Here is a 21098-nt window from a genome sequence, read left to right as displayed (position 1 = left end):
GTTTTGAGAATGGCTCTCTGCCTCTGTTCCCACATTCCTCTCCTAACAAGTAATTTCCTCCTGTGCTTTTTTATTTATTTATTTATTTATTTATTTATTTTTTCTTTTTTTTTTTTAAAGATTTTATTTATTTACTTGACAGACAGAGACCACAAGTAAGCAGAGAGGCAGGCAGAGAGAGAGGAGGAAGCAGGCTCCCTGCTGAGCAGAGAACCCGATGTGGGGCTCGATCCCAGGATGCTGGGATCATGACCCGAGCCGAAGGCAGAGGCTTTAACCCACTGAGCCACCCAGGCACCCCCTTCCTGTGCTTTTTTAGATAGCACTTTTTTTCTTTTTAAATGGTGTTTCCTTTTGAATTTATAAATTATATGCTTAGTTCCCTGAGCTTTTTTCTTAATCAGAAGTTGGTGCAGGTGCATGTGGAAAATCGGACTCTGTGGCTTCCCGTCCCCAACATACCCCCCAACCCCTCCAGCGTACACATCTGTGCACCCACGCACACACTTAGGAACTCACTGAGTCTCTGGGTGTGTCTGGAAAGGCATACAGGTCCTTGTCCATCCATCTGTGCCTCCAGCAGGAGACAGATGGGCCAGGTTTTTAAGGTCAGCAGGGCTTAATCTTTGCTCTCCCCCACATGACCTCTGTATACCTTCCTGGTCAACACACACATGTACCTGTCCTGCCCACTTCCTTCCTGCATGGGCTCATGCTCCAGAGCCTGGCTAGTGCTGTTGAAGGAAGAGGTGAGATTACATCACTTCATAGCAACGGTGGCCCCGCCAGCTCTTCCAGGGGGCTGCTTTGCAAGGTTGTAGACACCTTCGTCCAACAGCTAGCCTCTGGTGGCCCCACTCCAGGGCCTGCCCTTTTCTCGAAGGGGAGAAGGTTGGGAGTACAGGAGCTGTGTGGCCCAACCTCATCGTGGAGGTGGTACCTCTCCTGGCCTTGTGTGTGAGCACCTGGAGGACATATGTAAACAAGTTCCAAGTTCAAGAAGAATAATCAAGAATCCTGTCCCATACAAAATACAGGGCAAATTCTTACTGATGGAAAAAAGTTGGGGGCGTCTGAGTCCTAGATAGTGTGCTAGAATACAGGTGCTGTGTTCCCAGCAGTCGTTCCCCAGGTTATTCAGTCTTGCTTCCCATTTACAGATGGACAAGTATCTCTAAAAAACTAATTGGTGGGCTAATTAGGGATCATAAACATTATATTATTTACACAGATTGGTTTTATTTTTAAGGTTTGCTTAAATTAAATTACTATGATTATATAACAAATTACCACTAATGGTCTATAATTAATAAGATGCCTTGTGTTTTCTTTGTGAAGGCTTTTGCCTTTGACAAGGGCCATTCTTCATCTTGTTAAGGGTTATAATTGATTTACTTTTTCCAGGATAAATGGATTCAGTGACAATCGCCAGGGCTTGCATGCTAATGATTGTCTTGGGTGTTGGTTTTTACTGGTGTGTCTTCCTCTAGGGGCCAACTCAGAGGCATGTCCAGATAATCATGGAGAAGCTTCTCCGGACAGTGAACCGAACCGTCATTTCCATGGGGCGGGATTCCGAGCTCATCGTAAGTCTCAGTGAAGTGTGCTTGGGTGTGCAGTGGTGGCCAAGGCCGTCTTTCTCAGGCATGTCACTGTCGTCCACCTCCTCTTCCGGCTGCCTTTATTTTACTGCATTGTAGCAAGCAGCTGACGTACATTTATTTATAGTCTGATCTATAAAATAGGTTGATTTTCCATGGTTCTGGAACGAAGTGTCAGAGTTGAAGGGTCAGCAACCTAACATTTTGGAGACAGAAATTTCTGATTCTAGTTGACTCGTAATTTACTTCCAGTGAAGGATATGTATTTTCTTTAAGTCTTTATTCTTCTGGCTGTTTCTTTCTATGTATGTACATTTAAGGAGCCATTAATAAAATTTTATGAAGGACCTTAAAAAGTAATTGAGGTGCTCCAAACCAGCTATTTTATTGTCTGCTCTCAGATATTGTAGATGCTTCACTTCAACAGAAAGTTTTACTAATCATTTAGCCAGTTTTTCAAGCTTTGTATTATGGTCTCCCCCCACCCCCCGAATTTACCATTCTCCTTCCCAACCATTACTTTTAAGTTTGGTTTCTTAGGCAAAAGATGCACACGTAGGTCCTTTTATTTCCCCTCATTTCTAGTACCCGTTACCATTTCACTAAATTCGGTTGATGGCATTTCAAAAAGAAAAATTTTTTTTTCGAATCCGGGAGCAACACATCCAGTTGCAGAGTTTTCACTGGAAACCAGACCAGATACATTGGTCTTCCTTGTGTGACCATAGTTCCCTCTGCTCATCCTGGGAGGGGGTTAAGTAAGGGGACATATAGGACTGTTCAGGCAGCAAGGCAGGAACACAGGTAGCATTGGACTGTTTGGTTTCTGTGGCTGGCAGGAGTAAAGGATGTGGTTTTGGTGAAATCACAGATGGGTAGCACAGAAGTGGGACAACTGCTGCCTTAGTATGTTTCCATCCAGTGAAATAACCTACTTTATGCTTCAGAATTTCAACATGTGTTGTGTTCAGATTTTCCTTTTTAAGGTATGTCTCATTTGGGTTTGGACGATCACATTTATAAATAAGGAAATCAAATATTTCCCTGTAAGTTGGCTTTATTTGCAGTGGACTTTTCCACTATTCTGCAGTAGTAGACTTGTCTGCCTTATCGTGGTTTTTTTCTGCAATTGTAACACCTTTGAATAGGTGGTTGGAGACGGAGTCCCGTGGAGTAAGATGTGAGGTCGCTACAGGGTCACCCCCAAGGGCGGGTCCTCACGCCTTCCTGGGGTTGTGCCATGGGTGTCCTTGGAACACTCTCACGTTGTGGACCTCTGCGGGGCCCTGTGGTGGGATGGATGATGTGTGGTTTGAAGTTTAACCAAGTTCATCTGGCGGAACTGTCGGAATGAGTTGGAGTACAGAGGTGGGGGTGACATGGCACTGTGGGGGGCAGGGAGTAAGTGATGGGCAGATGGGGGTGGTGGCCAGTTTTCAGGCCAGTGAGCTGAGGAGATAGTTCCGGGGCTTGGGCGCTGACCCTAGCAGGGTGTTCACTTGGGCCATCCTCTGCTGGCAAGCAGTTAAGCTGGGATAAGGAGGAGGAGAGGAGCTCACGTTTTTCTGTGCGCAAGGAGGACAAGTTTGGGCGGTGCCTAGAATAAGGTGATTTGAATCAATGGATCTAGCAAAGGTTGAACAGAGCAGGTGGAGTGTGATGTCTTCTCTCAGACCATGTGGTCTTGGTTGCCTTGGGAAAGTTCTCATCTCGGGCATGGTGGCCCTCGCGGTGATCATAGCAGCAGCACGTTACCGACACGCAGCGTTTGTGCTGGCTGCCATGTGAGGAGTGGGAGCATTCTCATTTAACTTTCAACTTGACTGTGCTTATGGGACTGCAGAAAGTGTCCTACAGAGACATAAGAAATGGGTCTAGATGTCATAGCTGGCATGGGAATTGTGATTTGGCACTCTGGCTTGGTGCTGGCACTGGTTCTCCTAGTCTTTTCTGCAACTTTGATACTTGGGGCACTCATCTCAGTGGCATCCGGGAGGCGTCAAGCGGGACTGTGAATCGCTCCCGGGTCTTCATCCTAGGTAAGGAGGCAGCTGTCCAGTGAAACAAGAGCACGTCTTTCCATTTAGCACCTTTAAGTCATTTCCATGGGCCAAACACTAGGACACTAGGATCTCCTGGAGGTTCAAGGGAGGGTTCGGTGCCCCTTTATCTAAGGGCTCAGAAAACCCCTCAGGAGTTCCTGACGAAGAGCCCATGCGTGTTTGAAGAAGGAGGGATGACAGTGAGAACCCACACTCAGTCTCACCCCAGCTGGGGACCTGTTCCTGTGGACCAGTTGGCAGGGGTTCAAGGCCCCGTCTGGGAACAGGGGTGCAGGGCCAACCACCCATGTCCGGGCCCATCCGCCACCGTCCTGACTTTCTCCAACAGACATTTCTAGAAGCAGGAAGGGGAAGTAGGCCCTAAGCTGACTCCTCCCAATTCCAACATCTTCAATATCTGTAAAAGGAGTCCAGAGATTCCTTTTGTAAAACGAGGACGTCATGGAAAGAATCTCAAAAGAAAAAATAAATTCTGAAAAAGCGATCATTATTCACGGAGCGACAGCGGCATCAAGATGTTTTCACGAGGGATGATTACCTTTGAAAATAAGTTCTTCAGAAGAATCTTCAAGTCCTCAACGAACCATGAGCCCTTGTGATGTCCACAGAGTGGGAAGACGGAAACGCTGTCTTAACTCTGTGTGCCTGACCTTGCTTTCCCGATCTGCTCAGGTGCAGATTGATGCGTCAGCTTCTCAATGTCATTGTTGTCGTTCTATGAGTTTAGATTAGACGAAGATGTGGAGAGAGAAATATCCATGACAGAATGGATCAAAAACTCAATCAATGGACCTTTTAGAGTAGAAAAGAGCAGAGAGTGGTTTCCAGACCTGTTGTGGGTACGCTGTAATACTCCAGTTTAACATGGGGATTTCTGTCCCTATGTGTTCGCTACTCATTGTTGCATAAATGGAATGGAAATGCTGTAACGATGAGTCAGCTTGAGGATTCCAAGTCATCACTGCACGTGGATTTAAAAATTAAAGTGATTAAAAAAGTGTTGAATAGTTTTACTTCATGTAATGATTTATTCCACGATGCTGTCAACAATGATACCTGGAATGTGGCCTCTGTTTCCATCAGAATGTTGTCAGTTGGGAGTGCTGTTGTGGGCTGTCGGTTTTCCCACCTATTTATGTATGGAATTGAGAAATGAGGGACTTGTCCATCACGGGAGAATCTGTGATATATAGTGTGAGTCTTTTTAAATTTTTTTAAAATTACTTATTTGAGAGAGAGAGAGAGAGCAGGGGCAGGGGAGGGGCAGAGGGACACTCAGACTCTCCACTGAGCAGGCAGGGATCCAATGGGGACTCAATCCCAGGACCCTGAGACCATGACCCGAGCCAAAGGCAGACGCTTAACCGACTGAGCTCCTCAGGTGCCCTGAGCCTTTTCTTTCATCTGTGTCTGTGCTGTGGTGTTTCCTAAACACTGTACAGTTGATTGTGTATTGTTTGTTTTAGTTCATTTTATACCTTTCAGCATTCTGTGTGAGAGTGAGCTATTAGAATGCATCTCATGCATAGGATAAAAATGTGCCATACTCCTAAGTATCATACTTTTTTAACAAAATTGCATCTGGCAAAGTACAGAAGTGTAGATCTTATAGATCCCTGAAACAGGCCCTGACCTGGTAACCTTGTAACGACCTTGCCACAGAATCAAGATGCCATTTTATCTTTATTCCACTGGGGTCTCAAACTGTGGAATCATTGAATAACATGCTTAGTTTTGTATCGTCCAATTTCAGATTTTATTTTTTTATTCCCTTTTTGAAGTTTCTGAGGCCCTCAGGGTCTGGAGGCGTTCCTCATTGTGGTCTATGGTTCTGAGCTGGGCCGGATTAGGCGTTCTTGTTTGTGGACAGGCGGCCTGACCTGTCTTCTGCGGGGTGAGCTGTAGCCCTCCTGCCCCTACCCCGCTCGCGTCTGTCTTTGCCGGGATGCAGCACTTGTACACAGCTGGGCTGAGGGAAGACCAACAGAGCCATCCGTGGGCTGTGCCTCCTCCTGTGGTATTAGGGTGCTGCTGCTGCTGCTTCCCAGCGATCCGATTTACATGCTGCTAATGGTCTTTTAAAAGTGTAATCGAGTGAGAAAGACTTTTAAAGATTTTTCTATGGCCTGGATACCCACCAGAAGACTGGCAATTGCTAATTCACTAAAATGAAACTGTGGGCCTTTTCTAAGGACTGATTTCCTTACAAGATGCACCAGGAGGCCTTAGGAAAGGGGGAAATGGTGCCTGCGTTGTCTCCTTGCTCTTGTGACTGGCACACCTGTTCACTACACTCCTGTGATGGAATTCGTTCTGTCTCCGCCTCGAGCGCCAACTGAGGGCGACACAGATGGGCCGGGGTGCGGTTTATTGTGAGGTCTGCATCGCTGGTGGGGGAGACGCTGTTGGTGATGCTTTCTTTGGGCCTCGGTAACTTTTAAGGAGCTGACATGTTTCTTCACTTGGAAAAGAGTGTTCTAGAACTGGCCTCCCAGTGAAGAGAGCCATTTTACCAAGACTCCTGACTCTGTATTTTCACCAAGATGTATTTTGTCCCCATGCATGAACGTTCATTTTTGTGATGTTTGCTCTAAAGGAGTTGAGATACGACTGTGCTTTTTAAAAAATTCTGTTCTTAATTTTTATTTGCAAAAGAAAGTAATATGTTATAAAAGTTCGAAATGTCTCCCTCTTCTATATGAGCGTCATAAGATGTGTCTTTAAACGGTATGTTTGCCAATAAATCTACCTTGAAGACTCGTGGCTTTTAGAAAAGCATAGCCTGACATGCGCATGCATGCGAGCTCCTGTGGCTCTGTATATATTCATTTTACTTGGTATCAGTACCGCAATTCTTTCTGCTTTTTTCACATTTCTGGTGTTTTCTCAAGGTTGGTCCCTGACTGTGGATTCACCGCAGAGGGAGAAAACTCATGTCACTGCCTGAGGAAAATAGTCTGGGTAGTTCTTGCATATTCATAGTAAACCCCAAAGGTTTCTTCAGTGAATTATCGAGCTACTTAGAAGGCAATATGCTGCCCTCACATGCCCTTCTCAATAGGCCAAAACATATGCTGCATGCGACAGCACGACTCGTTGACGCCGATTCACAACATGGAACGCGCTCTCAGAGTCCTGTAGCTCCTGCAGTGAATAAATTGGTCGCACATGTATCTCATGCCAGATGTGTCAGGGAGAGAGTTTTTCTAGATAAAAGGACGTATTTCAGTAGGGAAAGCAGATGCTGTGATCTTTGGGTGACACTGCGCTGACAGAATGGCCTTACTTAGTAATTAAGTCAAATTTTACTTGCTGATAAAAATGCTCTGGAAGGGTCAGTCGGGTGGTGGCGGGCTTTGTAAAGGCGGCACGGATGGATACGCTTCTGACCTGGTGCTCTCTTCTCCAGAGGCACAAAGCCGGCACTCTGATTTCATTTCTGAGTTGTAACCCAGGATTGCGTACCTCAGTTCTGCCGGGCGACCATAGTCCCTGCGTCATCGGCCAGGCTCGTGGGTACTGTCTGAGGCAGCTAGTGCTGGCGGATAGACTGTGACTGCCGTCTCCCCAGCAACGGACACCTCGGCAGCCCTGCCCACTTCCTGTACCCTTTGCAAATTAGAAAGGTTTGCCCACACCTTGATTTCCTCCCTATGTACACTCCGCTGTGATTGGGGGCGGGCCTGAGATCCAAGGAGCAGATGCAGAGACCCTGGGACCCCTCCTTGGAGGCGGTCACAAACCAGTCACTCGGAAAGTACCCACGAGGCAGAAAGCCCTTTGCCTATCTAGTTTGTAGAGCCAACACCTGTAGGTGGCTCAGAGGAGGGAATGGGACCTGGAGTCTTTTTTCCCCAGATGCCCCAGGCTGGCACCCTGGGTCTTCCTCTCTACCCTGCACACGGGTTACACCCATCTCTTCTTTTCCCTGGTGAGCGTGTGAGGCCGCAGAGCCTCTGTCTCAGCCTCAGTGGTCCCAGCATCCTGGCAGGCAGACTCTGTTAGTGCAGACAGCCAGAAAGGGTGTGAGACCTCTCAGCTCCCAGGCTTCCAGGTGGATCTCTCCCTTGGGATAGGGCATGAGTATTGGGTTGATCTCTGCTGGAGGGATGGGGTACTCAGCCCAGCTGGGGTGTGGATCTTTCACTCACCCTCCCTTCTCCCCCAGACAAAAATGAGGAGACCAATCCCCTGGGGCTGGGGACCTGTCTGGTGGCTGATTTAGAGAGACACCGTCTCCATGGAGCCGTTAGAGGATTTGGCTTGGAAATACTGATGTGTTCACTTGTCTCTCTGAGGTTCTTTATAAATGACACAAGTTAGCCATATCCTGCTGTGAGCCGGTGTGGGGCTCTGTGCCCAGTCCTCCTGGTGGCTGATGCTCCTGCCGGGGCCCGGGGTCTGGCAAGCACAGTCTGAGCTGCGTTTCAGCCCTGTCCTGTCCAGCCGGGCCAGGTGAGCCGGCAGCTGCCTGACCATCATCTATCTGCTCTCCTGAACACTGCATGGAGTTCTTTTTACCCCCAGTATCCTTTCTTTATTATTACTTTCTTAGATTACTTCTATTTTCCCAAATTATCAAGACAATGAAATAAGTCTAAGAGCCACACAAAACATGACCTTTGATTTTTTATTTAAAAATTAATAAAGAACTTAGTGACAAGTATAATAATTTAACTTCTATACGTAATGCCATGTATACATGTACATATGAGGGAACACTGTACTTTTTACCTTGGTTTTGTATCAAAGTTTTTACTTAAATCTTTCTAAGAGAAGAATAGGCGTCTGTTCATGACACATTGCAATTAAACTATGAAATGATTTTGAAAAATTTTTTTTCTATTCTGAAGATAGTTTTAAATAGGAATTAGTTTATCTTCAGTTTCCTTTTTGACTTTGAATTTTTTTTTCTTTGATCTCGACTGCTTTTAAACGGTGATGTCATTCTGTTTACTAGGATGCCCTCTTGTTGAGACAGATTTACAGCACTAATTAGAAAGCTGCTAACACCCTTATTTCAATTCACCAAGATCGTCGGGATTCTTAAAACACAAGGGGATATAACTTGCAAACATTTTTATAACTTTTAGTTAAAAACAGTATAAAATACATGAAACACTTTTTTTTTTTTTAATTATTGTCTACATGAAACAATTGCACTTCCTTCATGGTTCGGGATCAATGTGTCTCTTTCCTTGCACAAAAACATTTCTCAATTCTGTTTACTGATGATTCAAGGATTTCTATGCTCACATAGTGTTTCCACAAAAGATGCGTGTTTTTCTTTTTAATTAAAGGATACATCTGCAGGATAGTGTGAGTAACCCCCAAAGAATGCTTACAGAATTTACTCTTCATTTGATCAATTCTGGGTCTGATGGCTGATCACTAGGTCCTTGTAGAATTGAAACACTTAGAACTAAAATAGATTTGATATTGAGCGAGGAGGAAGACGCATGGCAAGAAATAGCTCCAATGGGAAAAATGCAAGTAGACATCCTTTTGGCATCTAATCAATGACGTGTCCATGTCAGCATGAGGTTAGATGTGAAACTTTTGGACAGAAACTTGAAGACTAGGTTTTCTGGTATGTTCACAAACTATCAAAGTTTTACTTGTACAAAAAAAAGGCAAAATAAGATTCCCTACTTCCTATCATGAAAAGCAAAAAATGGACAGACCAAGTCATTCGTAGACAAGGGGCTTTTGATTTCTATAAAAAGATAATTGCAAAGGTGCAAAAGAATGAGTGGAAAAATAAAGGAACTAAGATTTATATTGCAATGTGTAATCAAAAGAGAACTCTAAGTGTCACTGTTTATTTAAAAAATACCTAAAAACATTTGATTCACAGCTTTCCCCTAGGTATGTCATTGAGTACAACTGACTAATAGGTTGGATGTAGGTGACATTAAGTTTGCTGGCGGCAGCTAAACTAAACACGCGGCTTCTCTTTGAGATGGTCCGGTCTTCCACGGTGGTGACAGAGCAGAATGGATTGTATAAAAACAGTCTGGCTGCGTTTTTGGTGATGAACAAGGTCTCAAAGACTTATCCACAGAAACACTTCCCGGCGGCAGAGAACACCTATGATTTATTGGTGACGGCGTTATCTATTGTGTATCTCTATGTGTATTTTCAAATTCTTGCCAGAATTTATCATTTGGCCTTTGGGTACCAAAAGATTAAAAATGAGATCTAAGAAAGCTTAGTGTCCAATAGCTCTGACCCTGTCAACTTCAGTGAGTAAAGGCATGTCCTAGACTTTGGGGGACTCCTGGCTGCTGGCCATTTGGAAAATGAGCAGTAAACATGTCGCAGGTCTGGAGATGAAGAGAATGCTAAGTCTGAGGTGACAGTGTGGCACTGAGATGGGGTCACTTGGCTTAGCGCTACAGCACGTGAAGGCAAATATACATATAGTCACATTTTAGAGATTATTTACTGGTCTCTGACCACTTAAAAAAATTGTGCTTTCTCCAGAATTTGATGTGCTGAAAATGGCACTTGCCCCCTGCTTATTTGCAAAACTAAACATAAAAATGAAGTCTTTTGCAAACATAAGGCTTGCTTTGTCTTCTCATTAAAAAAAAAGAAAAGAAAAAAGAAAAAGAATAAGGAAAGGCTAGAAAATAATGATGAATTTTAGCTGTGTACAGAGTGACAGCCCACCGTCTCGCAGGCTGATAATGTAACACTTGCCGATCTGGGGGTGGGGTGGGGGCATAGCGTTTTTCTTACCCTCTGACTACATAAGCTTCATTTCAGAGTTTACATCCCACATCCGTGAACGGCAGAGAACAGCCCGCAAGGTGTGACGTCTACTACCTTGCTCTGGTCACTACCTGTCGGGACAAAGGCCTTTTCGGTAAGCAGGGTGGGAAGTGGGAGGCGCCCGAGAGGCCGCCGCAGCTCACTCGATCCTGTTTGTTTTGGAAAAGGATTTACCATACTCCATTGGGTTTTAAAGACGGCCTTTAGACTCCACACGCCATGAGTTTTAAAGAAACCAGAGTTTCCATCTTCCGTGCTTTTTAGATTCGGGTTTGGATTTTTGCTTGGGAGTCGCGGAGTAGGGCTCCTGAGAGTAAGGCGAAGGTGCGACCTGAGTCTCCTCAAAAGGATGGAGTTTCTTCAGAACCGGCTGGAGCTTGTCTTCTTGCTGCTTAAAGTCCAGCTCCACACTGGGAAGAGGAGAGAGGGGAGAACTTAGTGCTTGAGCTTTCATATGTAAAGATCCCCCTTAGTGACAACAAAATGTGAGGACATCGTAACCAGGGTGATGACAGTTTGCATTATGTTAATGTTTATTATGTAATTTCATGGCTCTGTAGTGAGCAGTCAGTTCTGATCTATTTTAGCTCTGTGTCACTGGGAGCTGTCTCAAGTAGGTTCATTTTCTTCGAAAATCACTTCCTTGCTTTTGTGATGAGCCTTTGAAGTTTCATGAATGCACTCAGTTTTATGAATGGTGTCAGAGTATGGCCTGTGTGTGTTGTAATGAGAAAGGTGTCATCCAAATAACCTTTTCTGGCTTGTCCGTAGACCACACACGTGCTTCATGGAATGAACGGGGAATCAGAAGTGTGAGTGTTGGGGGGCCTTCCCCGCTCACACAGAGCAGCGGTGTGAGAGCCCTGGGCTCGTGCACCTGCTCACAAGATCAGAGAAATCCGTGGATCTCACCTCAGTTGGTGGCATGACATGACCTTGGCTTCCATTCTCCTTACGAAATCTCATTGCCTGCCAACGCAATAGGCACCATGCTATCCATCCTCGGGGGAAATGGAGTGTTTATGGGGTCAGCGCCATTGAGTGTCACTGAGTGGTGATCAAGGGAAGTTTTTCTGGCAGTGAAAATAACCTAAAATTGCGATTACATTGCTTAAGCCGAAGTGTGCGGACGTGTAGCCATGAGGTACCTTTGGCAGTAGTGACGATGTTTCTGTTACAATGGCAGGATTCAAGGAATTATTTTCTTAGGAAATTTCTCCACAGAATACTGTGGCCTGCCTGGGGCCCTTCCTTCCCCTCATGGCTTTGGGAAGCCCATTGTTGATCCTCTAACGGACTAACTTCTAGGGTTCCCCTGGGGCTTGGGGATCGGACGCCCTGGTCCAGTGACACTCTTCTGTGATGGCCCCAGTGGTGATGAGCCTTGCCTCCCTTCTCACTGCCCATGTACCCCAACTCTTTGAACGTGGGCATCGCATCGCTCCAGGCCTCTGGAGAATTCCACCCTGGGCTCCTTCCACATCTGGTCTGGAGGCCGACTAAATGTCAGTAGATTTCAGTAAAGGCTCAGCAATGATGATAATACATGAGCTCATAACATTTTATATCCAGTAGAGCCATAAACCATTTATAAACATGAAATCCTATTGATTTAGAGAACCATTAATCCTAGCCAAATTTTGACATTTTGGAAAGACAAAACAGCAAAGCTGTATTATCCAGACTTTTAAAAACAAGTTCAAGACCCATCTAATGGACCATTTTATGTTTTAAATCCACTGTTCCATTTTTCTTACCGTCGAAGACTACTATAATAGTACTGGAAAAATTAAAAATATTGTCAGAGAAGTTTATGGCTAGTTAACCCCTGCTCCCAAAACAAGAATTATTTTTTTTTCCCTTCATTTCAGATGGCCCTTTTGAGTTATGCTGCAGTTTATAGGAGGCAGAATGAAACCTCGTACGCTCGTGCCTTGCTAATCTAGAGCACGTGATGCTGGAGGCACGGTTCCCCGGCAGGGCGGGCGTGCAGCTGCCCTTGCGAACCGTGAGCGCAGTGATGCGCTGCCATAGGAGGAACAAGGACCAGCATCCTGCCTTTTCCTCTTGTTGCTGCAGGGGCCATGTGGGCTTCCCCAAGTACCCGCCTGACAGTCTCCCTGAATTATGGTGAGGATTTCCAACCTCCCCCTGCCCCGCAAAGAAAAGTCAGTGTAAACATGTCCTAAACTCTTAAGCTGCAATTCAGATCTTATGTAATCCTTATTATCTGATGATGCCTCATTTTATCATGGGAACCAGAGCGAGCAGTGACAAAGATACCCATCGGAGAAGTCTTCAGCTTGGGCCTTTCACAAGGAAAAAGAGGACCGTGCAGTTGAGTGTGGGAGATCCTGTGGTATCCAACCTGGTATGTTAGGTACAAAGGGGTCATTTTAGCAGGTGCATGTTAATACTGGAAGCACGCTCTCCAGATCATATGTCAACGGTCCCAGATAGGTTTTGAGTTATTAGATTGGCAGGCGGGTGCTCGCCTTTCCTAGGCTAACAGTATGATTCCGGGTACCTGTAATTACTGAATTCCCATTAAGCCGCTACATTGGGAACCCTGTTATTAACCAATTTATCACACCGCGGAACCATGTAATCACAGAGTAATCGAATCTGAGTTCTTGTTAGCAGAATGACTCGACTCTGTCTGTCGAGCTGATCCCTGTTTGCTCTCCCCCCGGTACTGAGACGCTGCCCTCAGGAGCGGGAGCAGTCGTTACAGAGGGAGCGTGTGTGGCCACTGATGCCCTCGGGAAATGCCCCTGGTGGGGCTGGCAGTGACCTTGAGCCATGCCCCTCCCTCCCCTCCTGTCACTCATGAGGATTAGGGCATCTGCGGTGTGCCCTGGCTAGCAGACACATGATGCGTATTGCTGTGTACACTGTTGTCCTCTGGGGGCCTTCTGTCATTGTGGAAGGAACTCACCAAGTCACCAGGTTGATCTGAAGCAGACAACTCACTGGAGAGGGCAGCGTCTGAAGGTCAGTCATCTGGCCAGCTCTGGCTCACACAGAGCAAAGGTCCATTGAGTCTTAGGAGATGGCCAGAAGAAAGCAGCACCTGCTGTCCTCGCTAGAACAGAGGTCCTGGACAGAAACCCTCAGTGGACATAGGGCACTAAGACTCTGTGCACAGACCCCTGTCCCTGTGAGACACCCAGATTGTGCCTGTGGGAGGCTGCCTGGGCAAGAGCCACTGCTCTCACTCTGGGCTCGAGCACGGACACCTGAGTGATACCAGGTGTGGGGACGGGGCCCTGTGTGCTGACTGGCAGATGGTATGGTGTGGGAGTGGCCACCATTGCTGCGGTCTTTATGGCTTTTACTTTCTCCCTGCCCGAAACACCTGTCCTTGCTCCTGGCATGGCTGGCCACTCCTTTGTCCCCCAGGTACACGTGACCTCCTCATCCTCTACCATCTTCTGACAGATCACCCTCCACCATTTTCTTTTCTCCTTCTCTGCCCTCACCACCGATAACTGCTTACTTGTTTCTGTATTATCTTGCCTCTGTCCCCCAGATGCAGGTGCCAGCACTGGCGATGCTGTCCCGTCCCCATTACCAGCACCTACAGCGAGACCTGGATCCTGACGGTTGTCTGTGTACTAGTCACTGAATTAAACAAATGAGCACAGAGCCATAAAAGACAGATTCCCTTTGGCTTTAGTCCGAGTTGCCCCGGTTGGTCGGTTTGCATCAGCGCTGTGGCTTGTGTCCTCCTTTCCTCCCACCCTGCCTTCCCCTTCTTTCTTTTGAAAGAAGTTGGTGGGCTCACTCCAGGTGGAATCTGGCCCGGCTCCATTCTTTCAGAACTTAATCGAAGAAGATGGTGAAACATTGCAAAACACACAGGGATCTTTTTGGAGCTTGTTCCCTGCACTTCGACTTCCCTTTTTCTGGGAGAGTCTACAGTAAGGATGGATGGGGTCAGTAGGGGGCTCACAAGTGGCCAGCTCTTCCCGTGCTCTGCTCATGGGAACTTGGGAGTAGCATTTTATCCTTCCTGTGTGCTGGAGGAAGGCCTGGGTCGAGTAGGAGGCCCCGGTGGCATCTTCCATTCTGTCAAAGGTGACCCGCCTCTACCATGCGGTTTGGGCCTGCTTCCCCAGAGCGGTCCCAGCTCAGAGACTTACCCCTGATGGAATGAGCAGATGCGAATGTTTGTATTCCAAGTCTGGGCTTAGTCCTCATGGCCCTTTCAGACTCTGGTGGGGCTTTAAACAGCTCCCTGGATCCTCCGGGGCCTGTGTGCCCCGCAGCCACACAAGGTGGGAGGCTGCTGGGGTTGCAGGCAGGGTCTGGTGTCCGTGAGGCACTGTCCTGGGGAGACTCCCATCATGCTGAATGCTGTTTGTCAGAAGGAAAGCAATCAGGAAAAAGTCCTGGTGCTTGAGTTCTGAAGCATGAATGTGAAGGGGCTGGAGCCAGGCCGGGCTTACCCGTGCTTGGTACTCTCTGAACAGAACACAGGCTGCAGCTTGTGCCGGGTGAGACTCGGTGCCCAGACGTACTGGAACTGTGGACGAGACCTAAGTCCCCAGGAGCTCCTGTTACATTCCACATCTCTCCTTCCCCTGCTTGCCTCCCCTTCTCTGTCAGACAACTGAACCATGTGACCAAAGCTGTGCATTGAGACCGTCACGTGACCTGAAGGCGGCCGCGGTGCTACTGCAAAGCCATTTTCCGTACTCCATGTGACTCAACTGCGATGAATGATTAAAGCTGTAGATTCCATTTCTTTGGTTAGTCTTTTTCCTCTTAACAGTGGGAGTTTTAAGTATGGGCACTTTTCTTGCAAAATTATTATTCTGTACATTTCCAAAGAAATAAGTATCTGTTCTAAATCTCAGGCTGCTCCATCAGCTGGCAACGCAAGCTTTGTTCCCTTCCCGGAGACTCTGCTCAGCTTTGTAGTAACACCTCTTCCCCCGCTCCCTGTGCTTTTGCAGAGGAGCGTGCTCGTAGCTTCAGTCAGAGCTCTGCTCGTCTGCAGCTCCTATAAATACTTGGACCTCGCCACAGTTTCTTTAGCACACTGTCGCCAACTCCTCAAGTTAATTTAAGGGTAATGTAGTTAAAACATCCCTTTCTTCAGTCCTCTGTGTGTAGCCGTTAGGAGTTAAAGGCAAGTGAGTTTGGCTCCCAAGCGCTTGTGTTTTCTGGAGTGGAGGAAAATTGGAAATCTTGGATTTCTCTGGCCTCGGCAATGTCGGCGGGCTCCGTAGACTGAGGAGCAGTAGCATCTGTTTTTAATTCTCCCTGAATTAGATCACCGAGTTCCCCTGGTGCTGTCTGTGGCTCTGACTGACTCACGCTCTGCCACTATGGATAAATCATCTCACCTATGAGTACCTGAGCTTGCTGGGTCGTGAAACAGTGGTGGAGATGCGCTCTCACCCCACGTGGGGGTTCTGTGGCACAACCTCGAGTGCAGGGAAGTGCAGCGCGTTGGGGCATGTGATGGTGCTTGCTGTATAGATCTGGATGGGACACACTATGTTCCCCAAAGTGCAGTGCTTTTTGTCTAGGGCGCAAATCTGGCCCGGTGCATATCAGCACCATGGACAACTCCAGCACTGTCCAGAGGGAGCTTGAGGTTAGGCTCTGAGTTTCAGGCTTGCTGCCTCCCTTGCAAACTGGATGAATTTAGGCAAGTCTTTTCCTCTTGGGTCTTGGTTTATGTACATGTCGCTGGCCCTGACTCCAGGTAGTTAAAGAACCAAGACCCAAAATAGCCATCATACTCTCCCAAATGCGGCTCCCCTTGAATATCTGAGGGGCACCATACATCCAGCTTGTCCTAAATCAGATCTTTCCTTCAGCGTGCTGCTCTGTCCTTCCAGACAGTGTACGGCCAGCATTCATCCAGGAGGCCACACCGCGCACCTTGGCCTCAAGCTCCTCTAGTCCCACCATCTGGGTCAGTGGATCTGCCCTCAGGAGGCTCCAGCATCCTTCCTCTTGGGCCCCTTCCACTACCCTTGTTGAAACTTGGAGAAGTTTTCCCGTTGACCACGGAAACAACCAACAGTGGACTTGCCTTCTCCCTCGCTCCCTCCTCTGTCTCCCCTCCGTTTATGCCCTCTCTCCTCCCCCTTCATGCTCTCCCTCTCTCCAGCCCTCTCTGCCTTTCCTTCTCTTCCCTCCCCCTCTCTTCCCTCCCTAACCCGTTTCCCAATTACCTTCCGGGGTCACCTTCAGAAATCCCTAGACTCCTTGGTAAAGTCCTGCTATCCTTCAGCCTAGCTACATGTCGCCTCTTCTTTCTGTGGACTTTCCAGAATAATCACATCTGCCCACTCTTCGTCCTATCCAGAAATCCCCCAGAACAGGTTGCCCCTCGAGCATGCTTGTCTCCGCATCTTTACTAGAGCAAGTCTGTCCCATACTGGATTGTAGCTGTTTTTCTCATGACTGTGAACTCATTGAGGGACGGACCCTATTTAATTCATCTTATGTTCAAGGTGCATTTAGTACAATGTCAGGCTCAGAACATGCTTTATTACTGAATTGAAATAAATGGATGAACTGAACCCAAATCCCCTCACTTCTAATCTCTGCAGAATGCTGCTGGTCTATTTTTTATCTTATATTTAAAATTTGTCATCAAAATGAAGGTATGTTGTAAAATATGCCTATGTGTTAATATCCTTGTATTATCTGTGGCTCCCATTCCAGTTGTTTCAAATACTAAAATTCGTATTATCAGCTTTTAACACTTTGAACATAAAATGGATTCATCGTAACTTTGGATCCTTCTCTCACCACTATTTCACATAGTAGGTGCATAATTCAAGTTCATAGAATATCTATAAGATGTAAAATTCCAGATATGGATGCGTATTCAATAATATCATACCCAAACTATAAGATCTGTCCCCCTTGCCTGGTATTCTGTTCCAAGGAAATCATGATCACAGTTATAAAAACCAAGACCTCAGCCTATATCCTAGCTATCATTCCACTCTGGAAGCCAAAGCTATTGTTACTGCCTTGCTGAGCGATCATTCATCCCGGCCCTATTGGAGAACAGTTCTCTTCCTTTGATGCTTGGCTGGACTCCGTCCTCGATCTACATCTGATCCTTGAGTTCCTCTACAGTACAAACACGGGGCTGGCACCCAGGCCTCATCCAAGTGCCTGAGCTTATGGGCTGGCCACATGCACCAAGATCAAGGAACCACATGTTAGCTTCCCATAAATGTTGCCACAGAGAAGTCAAAGTGGAAAGACTTCAGCTCTATTTATAACTTCCACCCATAATAATTTACCAAGTAGGAAAGGGACCAGATCACTGACAAGACTGGCACATGTCTATTAAGCATATCTTATGGCATACTCCTAGCAAGCCACAGAGATCATACACTGTAATCACAGGGACACTGTACTTAACTACATGTAGCCTGCCCTGATGCTGCTGTCCTTGGCCTCACTGAAGAGGATGAGGTTTCTTTCTTTCTTTCTTTCTTTCTTTTTTTTTTTTTTTTTTTGGTGTTGTTGTTTTAAATTTTTGGTAGGAAGTACATTGTAACAACAGTTAAAAGGAGAAAACACACAACTCTCCAAAATTGGTTATAGTGAGCCTGCCAGGTACCAGGGTAGAACATGTAAGGTTACTGAGAGTTGGCCAACACCTTGGCCATCACTTCATTTGTTCTTACCCTCTTGAGGATGGGCACTTGTCTGCCTAGTGAGGCAGTGGCTTCCTGGGGTCACAGTGCTGGGGGTGGTATGCAAAGCAGCTGATCCCCTGAGCCACCAACCCAGGTCTCAAGTTCTAGATGCTCCAAGGAGCTCTCCTTCTATTCCAGTCTGAGCTGAGGAATGTCAGTGCCACTAAAGGAAAGCAGTGAGAGTCTCATCGTACAGACCAGAAAACCATTAACTTCTCGTACATGTCTTCTGGTGTCACCAGTGACTATCCAAACCCCAAGCTCCCCACTCTTCCCCCAGGGATGCTATGTGTAAAAGAGGAGTTTGTTCAAGTCGTCTGGGTGGTTCAGTCAATTAAGAGTCTGCCTTCAGCTCAAATCATGATCGCAGGGTCCTAGGATCGAGTCCCATGTTGGGCTCCCTGCTCTGTGGGGAGTTTGCTTCTCCCTCAGCCTCTGTCCCTCCCCCTGCTTGGGTGCTTCTGCGTTCTCTTGCTTGCTCTCTCTCTCAAATAAATGAAATCTTAAAAAAAAAAAAAAGGAACTTTTTCCACAATGGCAGACAGGAGAGTCCTTTGGGTGGTCCTAGCAATCTTGTGGTCCTAGCAATCGAGCAATCTTGTCTAGTCACCACATTTCCTGTGGAATTTCAAATGCTCTAACTCGGCATTGTGGTAGGGACCAAGTCCTGCAATCTAGCCCCTAAAAACCCAAAATCTGTGTTCATGTAGTAACAAATCACATTCATTTTCTCATGATAGTGACAGTGCAGCCTCCTCTCAATGGTTTTGGACATCGATGAATACATCCTTAAATACTACTCTGGGCGTAACCGAAAGTGAAGAGGAGGGTCATCAGTGTAATAAACCTTTCTCTGCTAAACGTATTTTAACTAATTGCTTTACAAACAATATGTTGAGATGAGGAATCAGTTTCAGTTTTCCAGCACCCAGAGTTCTATGTTAGAACAGAGGTGTTACTGTTACAGAAGCCTAAATCCTTATATATTAGGGAAAAAGAAATGATATGTTTATAAAGTTCTAATGGAATAAAAAAAAAACTTTGGTTGTTGGCTTTGGGAATTTTCAAGGAGAAGTGAGAGGTCTGTTCAATCTTTTGTTCTGGCTTTTAATTCACTTTATTAAAACAATGCTTCCTTATGCCAGAACCGCCATGTAAGGTGTCGTCCTCGACTCCTCGCTTTCCTCTTCCTCGCGGCCCGTCGCTCATGGTGAATACTAAGAACGGAGCACTAAATAGTAGACAAAAGGCTAATTTCCTCCACATCAGTTCATGTTGTTAAAGAACTTAATATGCACAAGTGGCGGTAATTAGAGCAGGACTGGAAAGAGCACTTCCACTAAGAGATAATCACTAAATGACAAAGGCTGCAGAGATCCCGCTCCAAGTGGGCTCTGGACAGGCTAGACTTGGCACCATTTCTGCATACAAATGCAGTTACCTCTCTTAACAATAAGACTTCATTAGTCAGGAGGCTTTCGGTCCTGGTGGCTGCGCTGATTCCGCGTCCCCCGCAACAGCTCTCTGCGGCTAGCGCCGTACCCTGGAATCGCTAGCTACAGTTTCCATGCACGATTTTATCTGGCATCTTTGTGTCCTTATATTTTGTGCTTTTCTTGGTGATGATATGAATTGCCAAGGCCGGTCTGAGAAGATGCCGCCTGCTTATTCTGGGAATTCCTCCTTCCGTCTCCTAGAAGGTTCACGGACTCCTCTTCCCTGAAATCCTCCAGTCATTTGGGAAACGGAGGTGCAGAATTAAGGAACTTCCTACTGGATGAACACTCCGAGATCGCAAGTACTAGAAAGTTTCCAGCTGCTATAGAGATGACTGTACACGTGCAGGGAGGCCTCTCCATCTACTCTTGGGCAAGCTCTGGCTGTTTCTCTGCCTAGTTCCTATCTGGTTTCCGACTGTCTAGCGTGGGGACTGGGCTCTAGAGCACACATCTGAACCCTCCCCAGCATGCTGTCCTTCCAAGACGGTCCTGCCTCCTGGGAGTCGGCCCCGTCACAGGTCAAGCATCCCTGCTTCCTTCAGCTTCTCCTTCTCTGTCTTTTGTCCTTGTGTCTGTGGTACACTTTGCGTCAGAGCTCTGTTCTAGTACAGTCTTCGTGTAGGGGGTGTATGCAGGGTTCTCTTCAACCCCATTATAGACTCCTTCCCATCTCCCGGTGCCTGGGGCAAAGCCCGTCATTTCCTAGGAGTCCCGCTGGAAGTGCGTGCTGTCGAAATGCATATAAGCACCACATGGAAGGGGACTCGGGTATTTCGTCCAGAGTGGGTGTTGGAAATCCTGCCCGTGCTTGACCATCAGTGGATCCCATCAAATGACAAAAATAGGACACAGACAACATGGTCTTCTGCAGGGTCCCTCCCTCAGTGGTTTTGAAAACAAAGCAGGCCCTCCGCATTTCTGTCCATCCAGAAAATGCCCCATTACTGGTCCACTATGTAATTAGTGCCCTGGAGGCCAGGTGTGTGGTGGCCTTGATGTATGGAAAAGGAGCAGGTATGGGCAGTATTGTCCTGGGGGAACAGCAGCCTCAGCCCTTCTCACATTCTCGCATTCGAACACTTACAGGAGAATTTAAAATTCTGGTGAAGATTCTATTTAGTGAATCTGAATCGGCATCATTATTGCCTTTCAGACCTTGCTTTCATTCCCACAAGCCTTTGAACCAAGGTTAGCACATGCTATTTTCATAAAAATGCACGAATCTGAATTCAAGCCATTTTGTGGTGGTGTTATTTTACAAATTAACCACTTCAGTAAAGGAGGGAAATCGTATATTTCATTGTTCCTTTCTGAACCACAATCTGAACAAAGGTGAGTCATCAGAACCATGACTCATCAGATTCGTCTGACAAGAGAATTAACCCAGACGGGCTGGGCGCAAAGGATCTTAGCTGCTTATGAGCAAACATTCCATTAGTAATTTATCCATAAAACACTGTCTGAAATAATTAC

The 21098-nt window shown here is 46.6% G+C and overlaps 2 protein-coding genes across 6 annotated transcripts in view; one reads left to right on the top strand and one right to left on the bottom strand.

Moving 5' to 3' along the window:
• Positions 1–21098, top strand: part of DOCK1 (dedicator of cytokinesis 1) — a 485813-nt gene that overhangs the window by 186059 nt on the left and 278656 nt on the right. For all 3 annotated transcript variants that reach the window (XM_059172849.1, XM_059172848.1, XM_059172850.1), the window contains exon 27: positions 1491–1586. In XM_059172849.1, coding sequence (XP_059028832.1) covers positions 1491–1586 — 96 coding nt within the window. The remainder of the gene's footprint in view (positions 1–1490; positions 1587–21098) is intronic.
• INSYN2A (inhibitory synaptic factor 2A) overlaps positions 8287–21098 on the bottom strand; it is a 57631-nt gene continuing 44819 nt past the window's right edge. For all 3 annotated transcript variants that reach the window (XM_059172852.1, XM_059172854.1, XM_059172853.1), the window contains one exon: positions 8287–10851. In XM_059172852.1, coding sequence (XP_059028835.1) covers positions 10668–10851 — 184 coding nt within the window. In that variant the 3' untranslated portion in view covers positions 8287–10667. The remainder of the gene's footprint in view (positions 10852–21098) is intronic.

The sequence above is a fragment of the Mustela lutreola genome, chromosome 4, assembly GCF_030435805.1.
Source record: "Mustela lutreola isolate mMusLut2 chromosome 4, mMusLut2.pri, whole genome shotgun sequence".
NCBI lineage: Eukaryota > Metazoa > Chordata > Mammalia > Carnivora > Mustelidae > Mustela > Mustela lutreola.
The sequence above is the reverse complement of the archived record's forward strand: the minus strand, read 5'-3'. Positions and strand labels throughout refer to the sequence as shown.